We start from the raw sequence: 14,742 nt of genomic DNA, 5'->3' as shown, positions 1-14,742 counted from the left end.
CTGTTTCCGTTGATTATGCTTGAGAAGTTTCTACAACTTGATTGGAGTCCAGCTGTGGTAAATTCAATTGATTGGACATGATTCCGAACACACCTGTCAATATAAAGGTCCCGAAGTTGACAGTGCATGTCAGAGAAAAAAAAACAAGCCATGAGGTCGAAGGAATTGTCCGTAGAGCGCCAAGACAGGATTGTGTCGAGGCACAAATATGGGGAACGATACCAAAAAAATGTCTGCAGAATTGAAGGTCACCAAGAACACAGTGGCCTCCATCATTCTTAAGTGGAATAAGTTTGGAACCACCAAGACTCTTCCAAGAGCTGGCTGCTGGAGAAGGGCCTTGGTCAGGGAGATGACAAAGAACCCGATGGTCACTCTGACAGAGCTTCTTCTGTGGAGATGGGAGAACATTCCAGAAGGACAACCATCTCTGCAGCACTCCACTTATCAGTCCTTTGGCCACTCCTAAATAAAAGAAACATGACAGCCCGCTTGGAGTTTGCAAAAAGGCACCTAAAGGACTTTCAGACCATGAGAAACAAGATTCTCTGGTCTGATTAACAAGATTTAACTCCTTGGCCTGAATGTCAAGCGTCACATCTGGAGGAAACCTGGCACCATGTTTTTCAATGGCAGGGACTGAGAGACTAGTCAGGATCGAGGGAAAGAAGAACTGCGCAAAGTACAGAGATCCTTGATGAAAACCTGTTCCAGAGCGTTTAGGACCTCAGACTGGGGTGAAGGTTCACCTTCCAGCAGAATAATGACCCGAAGCACACAGCCAATGCAAGAATTGAATGTCCTTGATTGGTGACGCCAGAGCCCGTACTTGAACCCTGTCGGACATCTCTGGAGAGACCTGAAAATAGCTATGCAGTGACGCTCCATATCCAACCTGACAGCGTTTGAGGATCTGCAGAGAAGAATAGAATAAACGCCCCAAATACAGGTGTGCCAAGATTTGTGTACGACCCAAGAACACTCGAGGCTGTAAATGCTGCCAAAGGTGCTATAACAAAGTACTGAGTAAATGGTCTGAATACTTGTAAATGTGATATTTCCATTTTAAGTGTAATACATTTGCAAACATTTCTGAACTTGTTTTTTGCTTTGTAATTATGGGGTATTGTGTGTAGATTGAGGGGGGTGATTTAATATATTTTAGAATAAGACTAATGTAACTAAATGTGGAAAGTCAATGGGTTTGAGTACTTCCGACTGCACTGTAAGACCGATGGTTACTTGGCAAAAAACAAACAAGATGGTGGTTTTTCAGGGTGGGTAGCTGGATGGGCATATAACGCAAACATCTAAAAACCCAAAGGTTGTGAGTTTGAATGTTGTCATGGGCAACTATCATTTTACCTAATTAGCAACAACATACTGCTTTTTAGCTACTTTGCAACTATTTAACATGTTAGCTAACCCTTCCTCTAACCTTAACCCTTTAACCTAACTCCTTACCCTAACCCCTAGCCCAGCTAATGTTAGAGAGCTAGATAACATTAGCCACCTAGCTAGAATGTGGCACATCATAAACATTTAGCAAATTCTTAACTTATTGTACGTTTTTAAAAATCATGACATATAATACAATTTGTAGCATCATATGAAAAGAGTGGACATCCACAAATTAATACATACCATATGAAATGTAACATCATACTATTGAGTGTCTCAGATTTCAGTACCAAATAATACTAAATGCTCTGAGACCAGGTTGGCCTCCCAGGTGTGAGCCGGGTTCCCAGTTCAAATCCCACTGCAAAGTCTGTTTAAAACAAGTGACAATTACAGTGGTGGAAAAAGTACCTAATTGTTATACTTCAGTAAAAGTAAAGATACGTTAATAGAAAATGACTCAAGTGAAAGTCACCCAGTAAAATACTTGAGTAAAAGTCTAAAACTATTTGGTTTGAAATATACTTGTCACGATCGTTGTACAAGGATATAACGGTCGTGACACACGTTGGCACTCAAACAAAGCAATATCCCACATCGCAGGTGGGGAAAAAGGACAAACTAAGTATGATCCCCAATTAGAGGCAACGATTATCAGCTGCCTCTAATTGGGAACCATACCCACACACCAACATAGAAACACAATATCTAGAATCCCCCGAGTCACGCCCTGACCAAAAACACCATAGAGAACACCGAGGGCTCTCTATGGTCAGGTCGTGACAGTACTTAAGTATCAAAAGTAAATGTAATTGATCAAATGTACTTAACTAACAGAAGTAAAAGTATAAATCATTTCTAATTCCTTATATTAAGCAAACCAGACGTCAGCATTTTCTTGTTTTTTAAATTTACGGATAGGCAGGGGCACACTCCAACACTCAGACATAATTTACAAATGAAGCATTTGTGTTTAGTAATTCTGCCAGATCAAAGGCAATAGGATGACCAGGGATGTTGTCTTGATAAGTACATGAATTGGACCATTTTTCTGTCCTGCGAAGCATTCAAAATGTAACAAGTACTTTTAGGTTTCAGGGAAAATATATGGAGTATATAGTACATTATTTTCTTTAGGAATGTAGTGAAGTAAAAGTAGTCAAAAATAAAAATAGTAATGTACAGATGCCAAACAAAACTACTTAAGTAGTACTTGAAAGTATTTTTACTTAAGTACTTTACACAACTGCACAATTAAGCATGTGGAGTAATGAGTAGGATTCTGTTTTCACATGCAAAAGTGATTACTTTTGATAAAAATGCTTAATCTGCCTTCCCAATGAAAACTAGTTTGAATGTATTTTTTATTTTTATGGAAACAAAATGTATGTTTCTGGACGATGCACCATGCTGCCTTGTTGACAAAATGACTGAGCGGTTCAGATTAGCCAACTGTTTGATTTGAGAAGTGCATTTCTCCTTCACCACTCAGACCAGTGCATCACGGTTCAGCGTAATCAAATCAGCCCACTGGTACTATGAAATTCTTATTTACTATGACAGCCTACCCCAGCCAAACCCTAACCCGGACGACGCTGGGCCAATTGTGCGCCACTCTATGGGACTCCCAATCATGGCTGGTTGTGATATAGCCTTGAATCAAACTAGGGTCTGTAGTGATGCCTCTAGCACTGAGATGCAGTGCCTTAGGACTCTGCGCCACTCGGGAGTCTACTGTTCCCCAACTCTGGATCAATAGGAATTGAGTGAGCAACCAATAAAGTACCCGACAGCCAATCACCATTTAGCAAAGGGGGCCTCCTCAACAATGAAAATAAAATGAATGAACCTGTAAATTACAGTACACCGTTTAACATTGAGAACATTTCAATATTTTTTGTTGGCTGTGGCTGCATTACCTATGAGTTTCTGGTGTGGTGAAGTAAATATTATAGGCAGTTTTTGTGTGTGTTTACAGTCAATTTACATATGTTGAATCAAATGTCCTTTTATAGGCTTATATAAAAAGACAATAAAGATTAGACAATAAATATTGACGATAATATTCATATTTTGTATGGGATATCATCATATGCCAGACAGAGAGCAGCAACTTCTTGGCATATCAAATTGATTAAATGTATCTGTCATGTGCAACACATTTCACGTTTGTTATGGAGATGAACAATATGTCTGCCACACAGCTGATTCATAGAGCCTCTTGGTCTGATTGGGTGAGTCTTGATGCAGTCATGTACAGCTGTATTTACTATCTGTCCTCCGTTCCCTATCTAAAGCCCACACATACTGCAACTTGTTTTCATTATAATACAGATGCAGGAAGCGTGTCGTAATAATGTGGTTCGAGACTTCCTGCCTGTGCATCTGCTTCGCTGTCCTTTTCAAGGGAAGCATTGGGTGTTTCACAAAACTTGTGAACTTGTGTGACTGTGTTACAGACAAACAACAAGCGGGAAACTGTATCAAAAAACAGTTAACAGTTAACAGTAATCACCATGTGAACATAAAGATGGTCATTATGTCCCCATGTGCAGTTGCAAAACGTAGTCTGGCTTTTTTATGGCCTTTTAGTAGCAGTGGGTTCTTCCTTGCTGAGCGGCCTTTCCGCTTATGTCGATATAGGACACGTTTTACTGTGGATATAAATACTTTTGAAGCTGTTTCCTTTAGCATCTTTACAAGGTCCTTTGCTGTTGTTCTGGGATTGATTTGTACTTTTCACACCAAAGTACGTTCATCTCTAGGAGACAGAACGCATCTCCTTCCTAAGCGGTATGAAGACTGCGTGGTTGCATGGTGTTTATACTTGCGTTTGTACAGATGAACGTGGTACCTTCAGGCATTTGGAAATTACTCCCAAGGATGAACCAGACTTGCGGAGGTCTACAATTGTTTTTCTGAGGTCTTGGCTGATTTCTTTTGATTTTCCCATGATGTCAAGCAACGAGACACTGAGTTTGAAGGTGGGCCTTGAAATACATCCACAGGTACACCTCCAATTGACTCAAATGATGTCAATTAGACTATCAGACGCTTCTAAAGCCTTGACATCATTTTCTGGAATTTTCCAAGCTGTTTAAAGGCACAGTCAATTTAGTGTATGTACATTTCTGACCCACTGGAATTGCGATACAGTGAATTTTAAGTGAAATTATCTGTCTGTAAACAATCGTTGGAAAAATTACTTGTGTCATGCACAAAGTAGATGTCCTAACCTTCTTGCCAAAACTATTGTTAGTTTAAAAAGACATTTGTGGAGTGGTAGAAAAATGTGTTTTAATGTAAACTTCCGACTTCAACTGTAGGTATGTACAACACATATAGGTAAGGGTAAAGTGACGAGGCAACAGGCTAGATAATAGTTGCAGCAGTGTGTGTGTGTGTGTGTGTGTGTGTGTGTGTGTGTGTGTGTGTGTGTGTGTGTGTGTGTGTGTGTGTGTGTGTGTGTGTATCACATCCAGCTGGTATAGAAGAGAGGAGAGGAACATGCAGATCAACTCAAAGAAAAACAAGGGAAAGAGAAAAGGGAGTGAACATTTATTATGAGATGAGGAATAAATGAACTCAATGACTTACATCGAATTGCATTTACATATTATTTATCCCTTTACACTTGTGTGTATAAGGTCGCAGTTGTGGAATTGTTAGGTTAGATTACTCATTGGTTATTACTGCATTGTCGGAAGTAGAATGCGCAAGCATTTCGCTACACTCGCATTAACATCTGCTAACCATGTGTATGTGACAAATACAATTTGATTTGATTTGTTTTGGTTGATTGTGTTTGATTGTGTTTATATACTAAACAAAAATAGAAATGCAACATTGCAACAATTTTCAAGATTTTACTGAGTTACAGTTCATATAAGATAATCAGTCAATTTAAATAAATTAGCCCAAATCTATGGATTTCACATGACTGGAAAGGCACAGCCTTGGAGGGCATAGGCCCACCCACTTGGGAGCCAGGTCCAGCCTATCAGAATGATTTTTTCCCCACAAAAGGGCTTTATTACAGACAGAAATACTCTTGTTTCATCAGCTGTCCGGGTGGCTGGTGTCAGATGATCCTGCAGATGAAGAATCCGGAAGAGGAAGTCCTTGGCTGTTGTGGTTACATGTGGTCTTTGTTTGTGAGGGCAGTTGGACATACTGCAAAATTCTCTAAAACGACATTGGAGGTGGCTTATGGTAGAGAAATTAACATTAAATTATCTGCCAACAGCTTTGGTGGTCATTAGTCTAGTCAGCAAATACATTTGACACTCCCTCAAAACTTGAGATATCAGTGGCATTGTGCTGTGTGACCTTTTATTGTCCCCAGCACAAGGTGCACCTGATCTGGCTGTTTAATCATCTTCTTGATATGCAACCCCTATAAGGGTGGAGACAATCAAAAGAACAGGTGAAACAGATCAGAGTGTGACGCCTGTCTGGTGGATGGGTTATCTTGGCAAAAGAGAAAAGCTCACTAACAGGGATGTAAACTCATTTGTGCACAACATTTGAGAGAAATATGTTTTTTTTGTGCATATAGAACACTTCTGGGATCTTTTATATCAGCTCATGAAACATCGGACCAACACTTTACATGCCCTGCATATCTCCTTTAAAGACATTCATATCAGAGATTATTTGCAGTTTCTCAAACAATCTAACTAATTCAAACCAACATACGTGTACATTAAACCAGGTGAAATGATCCAATGGGTTTATCACACCCATTACCCTTCTAAACCACATGCCCAGGGTAACCTTGCTGAACCTCTTTAGACATGTGTTAGGCCACAAACCTTGAAGACAGAAACACCAAAACTCCTTTAGAAGCCACATCACTCCCTAGACATATTTGTCAGGTCCATATTGCCCACACTCACAGGGGACTTCTTTTCATTTTGAAGACATTTTAAAACAACATGTTTTTTCTTATGTTACTAAAGTCCTTTATTTTTGACACACAAACTCAAATATGTTTTTTCATATACAGTCTGTACCTCTCCACGAGAGATTACTTCAACCATTACAACCTTTCTCTCTGCTTCATTTTGACATCACCTAAAGAGCTTGGCAAAGTGTTAAAAATGAAATAGACAAAATCAGGTATAACAGTTGACATTTATTGATCTCTTTCTGGCCTGGAAAGAACCATGGTAGACTTAATGGTACATCTAGGCTTTTCCTATATATGTACAACAGTACAATGACACAGTGTCCTGTAGGTTGTCGTGGTGACCCATCTAGTTGGTGTTGTCCTTGGTATGCTCCATGATGGCCATCAGAGCCAGCCAAGTCTCCTTGGCAGTAGGAAGGATCTGATTAGCTGGCAGGATGAAACCATAGCGACCGGTGTCTCTCAGCTCAAAGGTGTAGGAGTACTTGACGCCCTGGTTGTAGGTCCAATCAATGGTACCACCACTAGCCTGATCTGGAATTGACAAGAAAAAAGGGAATTGACAATATTTTCTGTCTTAATGTCACAGAGTATATAACAGCATTGTTTATATTATTCAGATGGAGTGTGCTCATGTTGATAGACCGTGGTGGACTAGTGTGGACTGGAATGGCATGCGATGGGATCCATTTAAAGCAATGAATAGGTTAAGCCGGTGTTTGACACTTACAGATGGTGTTGATTATGCTGCCGTATCTGTAGGAGGTTCCGTACAGGGAAGCCAGATCAGTGATAGCCTTCCTGGCCAGGTTGTGCTGTGGGCAGATAATAAAAGTAACCTAATGTTAAAGTACCCTGTTGGAGCCTCCCTTCCCCTTGTGAGGCCTATAGGCATGGATGCCACAAGTTGTTACCAAACATGTTATGTTACCAAAGACAACTAGTTGATGGATGCTGAACTCACCAGTTCGCTCTCGTCCTTGCAGGAGGTCCTGGTGTAACCATAGGGGTAGAGGAGCATCTGGGAATAGGAATGGATGGACACGAAAGCCTGCAGGTTGCCATGAGACTTGACAAAGTCCACGATGGACTTGACCTCAGACTCAGAGTGAGCCTTGGGTCCACGGTAAGTCTCAGAGCAGGGGCTGGCACTGGCACCGGGACCTTCCAAAAATAACAGAGGAGATAGACAAAAGGATAAAAGAGATTAGTGCCAGACTAAAAAATAACAATGCACATTTTCCACAGTAAAATACTGTCTCACCAGGTGCAAGGAGATACCTATTTTTGACAAAAAAATGTAGATTTGGTCTCTTATTGAGTTTGTGACATCTGAATCTTTTGTATTTGAGTGAACATTTAAGTGAACTGGAAAATATACCTCCAAAACCAGCATCCCAGTTTCTGTTGGGGTCAGTTCCAATGCAGGAAGAGCCAGGGTTGGGCTTCCTGGTCTTACGCCACATACGGTTCTGTGGAACATGAAAGGTTGATGAAGTCAGAGAGAAGTCAAATGACAAAACAGGATACAACACTGAGATTTGTGAAAGTTAGATTCGATAGTTGATATTCGGTACAGATGTAGGATCTTAATTTAATCACCCTGTAGCAGGAGAACTTTAAAAACATGTGCAGTGTATTTGAGGTTTGAAAAGGCTTCTGAAGTTGAATTTCCACTTTGACATTTCAGATTTGATTTGCGGTTGCAAAAAATGCATCAACCCTTACAAAATTGTCCATGAATTATAATCCACATTATAATTCAAATGTCCTGTTGCTGCAGGATTATTTTCATGCTGTAGCAAACTGGCTCAAATTAAGATCTCACATATGTACAAGAGATTCAGATCACGCTCACATGTAACATGGAGTTAATAAATCAAAGAGGTGGAGCGATGTAACGTGACGTAAACACCAATGTAACATTTAGTAATCAACAGCGATCAAGTACGGAACATGAACCTAAAATGTACCGTAAATGACACATTTTCTGTTGTGAGCGACTCACGCTAGTGTGGGTGTAGAAGTAGCCGTCAGGGTTGGTCACAATCTCCAGGAAGATGTCCATCTTGTCCAGGACGGCGGTGAGGGCGGTGTCACGTCCGTAGTCGGTCACAATCTGGACATGGAAACAGAAAGATGATATCATAAATCTTACATGATGACTGCTCATACATAGTGAGTAATAGTGGGAGTGATACAGTGGTTTGGTGAACAGATGCGCAGATGAAGAGAGGGGAAAGGTTTAAAGACTGTCAGGGAGTTAGCGCTGATGCACCTTCTTGGCGAACCAGGTGCCGCTAGCCTGTGTCACCCATTCCCTGGAGTGGATTCCAGTGTCAAGCCAGATACCAGGTTTGTTGGTTCCACCAGTGCTAAACTAGAAAATAGAGAAGGGGGGTGTAATGAACATCTACCGTAATCCTCAAATACTGTAAACTTGAGACATTTAACATACAACCAAGCACTTAATTAACATGTACCAAAAAATGGTATCTCATCCAGGATCAGGCAAAAACTAGGCTTGTATGTCTCTATTAGATGTATATTTCACGTGTAAAGAGTACTGGTTAGATATCTGACAAGGCCCACTGTGGTCAGGAACTTACCTTGAGCACATTCAGGGGGCGTCCCTGGTAGCTCTGGCCAATCACAATCTTGCTAACCAGGTTGGGATTCTCAGCCACCAGCATGTCCTGGAAAGCGTAGATCTGGAGAGAGAGAGAAAGAGAGATGTTACAGTCAACTCAAACAATATTCTAGGTGTCGTGTCACAGACCATGTCACTGTCATGTCACTCTTATGTGGATCTTATGATAGCAGTCTTAATAGTGTCTGCCTGAATGTGTGCTGCTCTGAGTGGTCATGTGAAATGGGCTGTCCCATTTCTCCTTGCCACTTGCGTTTCGGGATACAGAACATACCTCGGCTATGGTGTGGTAGTTGGAGTAGTCGTAGTCATCACTGGTTCTGGGGGCAGTGGCGCGGGCAGAACTCAGCATCTGCTCCTTCTCCTCATCCAGCATAACCTGTGGGCAAAAGGGAGGTCAAAAGTCACGACAAGGCTTATTCAACCATCGTATTTATTTACTGGAAGTCACGACATGGATTTACACATTTCAAGATCAGCCAAGACGAAGTAAGACGGAAGTAATCACCCTGACCTCAGTCACTTTCTCCCTGACACAGAAAGCAGTCCTACCTGCAGGTCCTTGATCATGATGAAGTACTCAATGTCCTCGGTCTCCAGGAAGGCCTTGACGGTCTGCAGGCTGGTGAAGGGAACTCTGATGTCCACAGAAGTGGGGAGGTCAGTGGTCTCCATCCACACATCCAACTGGGACATAGGAGAGGAATGGCACGTTAGGTCAACAGACCAACACAAATGGGCCGGTCTCCCAGACAGATTAAGCCTAGTCCTGGACTAAAATGTTTGCCGATATAAGTGTTTTGAGCAGCTATAGTGAAAGGGAAATGGCCTGGTCAAGGCTCTACATTGGTGATTATCATGTCACATACCTGGAGATATTCCATCTCAGACAGATCCTTCAGAAGAGTAAGCTGGACCTCATCCCTCGCAGTGATACGAAGGACCTGGTCCCTACAAAGACAGGAGAACCATTCAGCTTTCAACAACTATGCTTGGAGTTGAGAAAGGGAGAGAAAAAAGTTACCCAACAAAGACTGTGGCTAAATGCCTGCTTACAGCATCACTTAAAGTTTTTGTCACCATTAACCATAAGCTTTGCTTCCTCTTTACAGTTATCATTGAAGATATTATCGTTTCCGCCCCCCCCATGAGTAGTCATTTCTAATGATTCAGTTGAAGTGAGGATTGAAAAGTAATAAAGCCTGACTGTCGTTCAGTCTAAAGAGGCAACTCATGTCTCCAGAATCACAGGGGCAAGCATGACATATGGCATTACTACCCTTCCTATGGTTCCTCAATCTTTACATAGCAACTACTGGTGATATATCAAACATGACATCAAATAGAATTGGACAGTTTTACAAAAAGTTGTACCATTGGTGTGTCCACTCACCCCTCAAAAGTCTCCTCGCCGAAAACGGCCACAAACAGCGCAGTCAAAACGAGCAGCCCCTTCATCGTTGCCTATGGAGTAGAGCCACAGACAGTAGCCTCCACCTTTTATGTTACGCGCCAGATCACATGACCAAACCACGACCTTGCTTAAGGGTACTTACGTGTTATGCCTGCTGCTTTGCTTCCCACGCTACCTCGGAGATATTTGGAAGTACCAGACGGCTGGTTTCTGCACCTTTTGCATCAGTTCTGCCAGCAGTTTTATGCATTTATACATGTCTTTATGAATAAATCTGAAACAAACATATATACTGTAGTTTCAGGGCCGGTTCCAGACATAAGCAACATAAGCGATCACTTAGGGCCCCTGACCCCCCCCCAAATGTGTATATATACAGATGAGCCAGCTGTTTTATACATAGTCAATGTGGTTTAAAGGGCACCACATCCATATCATTTTAGGAGTTTAGAAATTGAGCAAAAGTTTTAGGGAGCAAAAGTTTTGGGACAAATTTCCTTCTATTTAATTTTTTTTACTAGGCAAGTCAGTTAAAAACAAATTCTTATTTACATTGACGGCCTACCCCAGCGACACTGGGCCAATTGTGTGCCACCCTATAGGACTCCCAATCACAGCCAGTTGTAATGGAGCCTGGATTGAACCAGGGACTGCTGTGACCTCTCTTACACTGAGATGCAGTGCCTTAGATCGCTGCGCCACTCGGGAGCCCAACTGTGTACAGTATGTGTATTCATGTGTAGTAAAAAGTAAAGTATGGGGGCCCATATTCATAGCACACAATGACCACAACAAGCTTGTGACTCCACAAACTTGTTGGATGCATTTTCTGTTTGGTTTGGTTGTGTTTCAGATTATGTTGTGCCCAATACAAATGTATGATAAATAATGCATTGTGTCATTTTGAAGTCACTTTTATTGTAAATAAGAATCGAATATGTTTCTGAACACTTCTTCATTAATGTGGATGCTAACATGATTACGGATAATCCTGAATGAATCGTGAATAATGAGTGAGAAAGTTAGACACAGAAATATCATAACCCCCCAGGACAATGCTAACCTCCCCTTTTATTTTTTTGTAATGGTGAACTTTAGCAAGTCTTCGATGCATGATATTTGTGTGTCTGTAATGAGAAGGGCAGGCATTAAGTTGATACTGCTGCTCTGATTGACACTGTATCCGTCCACTAGCTTCATATTTCACCCGATCACCTCTGAGCTCATGTTTCGGTCTGATCATATAAAATAACTCATCAACAGTAACCTTTGAACCCTTCAAGCTAGAGACACCAAACCAACTTTAACATGGTAAGGCTATACTAACGTCAAGTTCTTGAACATTTTTTATCAATTGTAAGTATACACATACATTTTCAAACATTTGCATAAAATAACTCAACAACAATAACTCTTGAACCGTTCAAGCTAGATACACCAAGTCAACTTTCAAATATTCAGGTTATCCCAACTTCAAATGGTTTCAAACTTTTATAAACTATAGCAAAACAACTATTGTACAAAATAGAGTATTGAGTTGCCCACACTTTTACTCTCAGAACAGCTTCAATTCATTGGGGCATGAACTCTATAAGGCGTCAAAAGCGTTCCACAGGGATGCTGGCTTATGTTGACTCCAATGCTTCCCATAGTTGTGTCATGTTGGCTGGATGTCCTTTGGGTGGTGAACCATTCTTGATACACACGGGAAACTGTTGAGTGCGAAAAACCCAGCAGCTTTGCAGTTCTTGACACACTCAAATAGGTGTGCTTGGGACCTACCACCATACCCAGTTCAAAGGCACTTAAATATTTTGTCTTGCCCATTCACCCACTGAATGGCACATATAAACAATCCATGTCTTAATTGTCTTAATTGAGGCTTGTTAAATCCACTTCAAACATTACATCTGTTTAAGTAACCGCATTAACAAAACAACAAGTCAGACAAAAAGTTAGATTGTATGACATCTTCATCTACTTCTCTATTATTCAAATCTGAAGTTCAAATCTCAACCCAGCCGCTATTGAATACACAGTGGGATATTGGTTATGTTGCACTTCCTAAGGCTTTCACTAGATGTCAACCGTCTTTAGAAACTTGTTTGAGGATTCTACTATGAAGTGGGAGCTAATAAGGGCTGTTTGAGCCAGATGTCTAGCAGATTGCCACAGGCTCTGAGGCGCGGTCACGAGAGAGTTAGCTCTCGTTCCATTGCTTTTCTACAGACATAGGATTTCTCCGGTTGGAACATTATTGACGTTTTATGTTAAAAACATCCTAAAGATTGATTCCATACATCGTTTGACATGTCATGACAGTCACAGAACTTTTTGACATTTTGTCTGCAACTATGCAACGCACTTCATGACTTTGGATTTGTTTACCAAACGTGCTAACAAAAGTATCTCTTTGGACATAAATGGACATTATCGAACTAAATCAAACTAAATCAAACATTTAATGTGGAACTGGGATTCATGGGAGTGCATTCTGATGAAGATCATCAAAGGTAAGTGAATATTTATAATGCTATTTCTGACTTTTGTTGACTCCACAACATGGCGAGTATCTGTATGGCTTGTTTTGGTGCTGTACTCAGTTTATTGCATGGTGTGCTTTTTACATAAAGCTTTTTTGATATCTGACACAGCAGTTGCATTGAGGAGAAGTATATCTTTAATTCCATGTATAACACTTGTATTTTCATCAACATTTATGATGAGTATTTCTGTAAATTGATGTGGCTCTCTGCAAAATCACTGAATGTTTTGGAAGCAAAACATTACTGAACATAACGCACCAATGTAAACTGAGATTTTTGGATATAAGTATGAACTTTATCGAACAAAACATACATGTATTGTGTAACATGAAGTCCTATGAGTGTCATCTGATGAAGATCATCAAAGGTTAGTGATTCATTTTATCTCTATTTCTGCATTTTGTGGCTCCTCTCTTTGGCTGGAAAAATGTTTTTCTGTGACTAGGTGCTGACCTAACATAATCGCATGGTATGCTTACGTTGTAAAGCTTTTTTGAAATAGGACACTGTGGTGGGATTAACAACAAGTTTATCTTTAAAATGGTATATAATACTTGTATGTTTGAGGAATTTTAATTATGAGATTTCTGTTGTTTGAATTTGGCGCCCTTTCACTGGCTGTTATCAAATCGATCCCGTTAACGGGATTTCAGCCGTAAGTAGTTTTAATATATGAATACATTGACATGTGTGACATGAATTATCAACAGAATTGAGTAGCCAGCCAGGGGTTGGAACCGATTCAGGGACCAGAACCAAAAACCCGGAAAATAACATATTTCAAAGGAACAGAATCAGAACTGCAAATGAAAGTTATCTTTACTGTTCCAGAACATAACCATTATTTTAAAAGCATGGGTACCGGTTAATAACGCTCTTTCTTTCCAGTTCCACAAAAGAAAATGCAACAAAGTGCCAATGCAAAGTGCTCACTCTTCCTGGCTGCCAGCTGAAAACCTGCCCCTCCCCCCTACTCATAGGGAGTCTACCGAGGTTCAAGTGTGATTCAGAAATTCGATTTTTAATTAGAGAAGAATGGATTAACCTTTTCAATGCTAGTTAAGGATACTATAGTTATCACGTTTCACATGACATATATTTTATGGAGTTGGTTCCGCTGTCGGGATCAAATCAGCAGAAATTTCAAGAGCGACACGTATCGTTTTTGATAAAAATCAAACGTTCATTAAAACACACATGCAAGGTACTGAATTAAAGCTACACTCGTTGTGAATCTAGCCACCGAGTCAGATTTGTAAAATGCTTTTCGGCGAATTATCTGATAGCATGCACCCCCAAAGTACTGGAACATCATCTAAAACAACAGATTTTGCGGTAGCCGGCGCTACCCAAAACGCAGAAATAAAATATAAAACATTCATTACCTTTGACAAGCTTCTTTCTTGGCACTCCTATATATCCCATAAACATCACAATTGGGTCTTTTTCCCGATTAAATCCGTCATTGTATAGCCAAAATGTTGTTTTCTGAAGACCGGTCTGATCCAGGAATATTCCCTTTTACAAGACGCAACGTCACTTTTTAAAATGACAAAAGTTGTCTATAAACTTTTACAAAACACTTCAAACTACTTTTCTAAACCAACTTTAGGTATTAATAAACGTTAATAATCTATACAATTCATCACGGGACGATCTGTATTCGATAGCAGCTAGTCTTGAAATCAGCGGCCAATCTTTTCCATTTTAACAACATCCTGTTGAGAGACTAAAACAGGAAAGGGAAAAAGGTCATACAACCAAGGATTAAGTGTGCTAGAAATGCCAGCACTGGCGACATCGTGTGGAAGCTGTAGGC

General features: G+C 40.5%; 1 protein-coding gene across 1 annotated transcript; it reads right to left on the bottom strand.

Moving 5' to 3' along the window:
* Window positions 1–6,518: 6,518 nt before the first annotated feature.
* LOC118400965 (carboxypeptidase A1-like) lies at window positions 6,519–10,517 on the bottom strand. Its single transcript, XM_035798025.2, has 11 exons — window positions 10,357–10,517; window positions 9,833–9,914; window positions 9,516–9,650; window positions 9,238–9,342; window positions 8,923–9,024; window positions 8,592–8,693; window positions 8,322–8,432; window positions 7,695–7,785; window positions 7,278–7,477; window positions 7,044–7,128; window positions 6,519–6,847 (listed from the first exon to the last, which is right to left on the bottom strand). Exons 1-11 carry the CDS (start codon window positions 10,419–10,421, stop codon window positions 6,660–6,662), a joined length of 1,266 nt encoding a protein of 421 aa, XP_035653918.1. The 5' UTR covers window positions 10,422–10,517; the 3' UTR covers window positions 6,519–6,659.
* Between the last annotated feature and the right edge of the window lie 4,225 nt (window positions 10,518–14,742).

This window comes from Oncorhynchus keta, chromosome 22, assembly GCF_023373465.1.
Source record: "Oncorhynchus keta strain PuntledgeMale-10-30-2019 chromosome 22, Oket_V2, whole genome shotgun sequence".
In the NCBI taxonomy this organism is placed as follows: Eukaryota; Metazoa; Chordata; class Actinopteri; order Salmoniformes; family Salmonidae; genus Oncorhynchus; species Oncorhynchus keta.
Note: the sequence above shows the minus strand (reverse complement) of the source record. Positions and strands in the feature narration are given on the sequence as shown.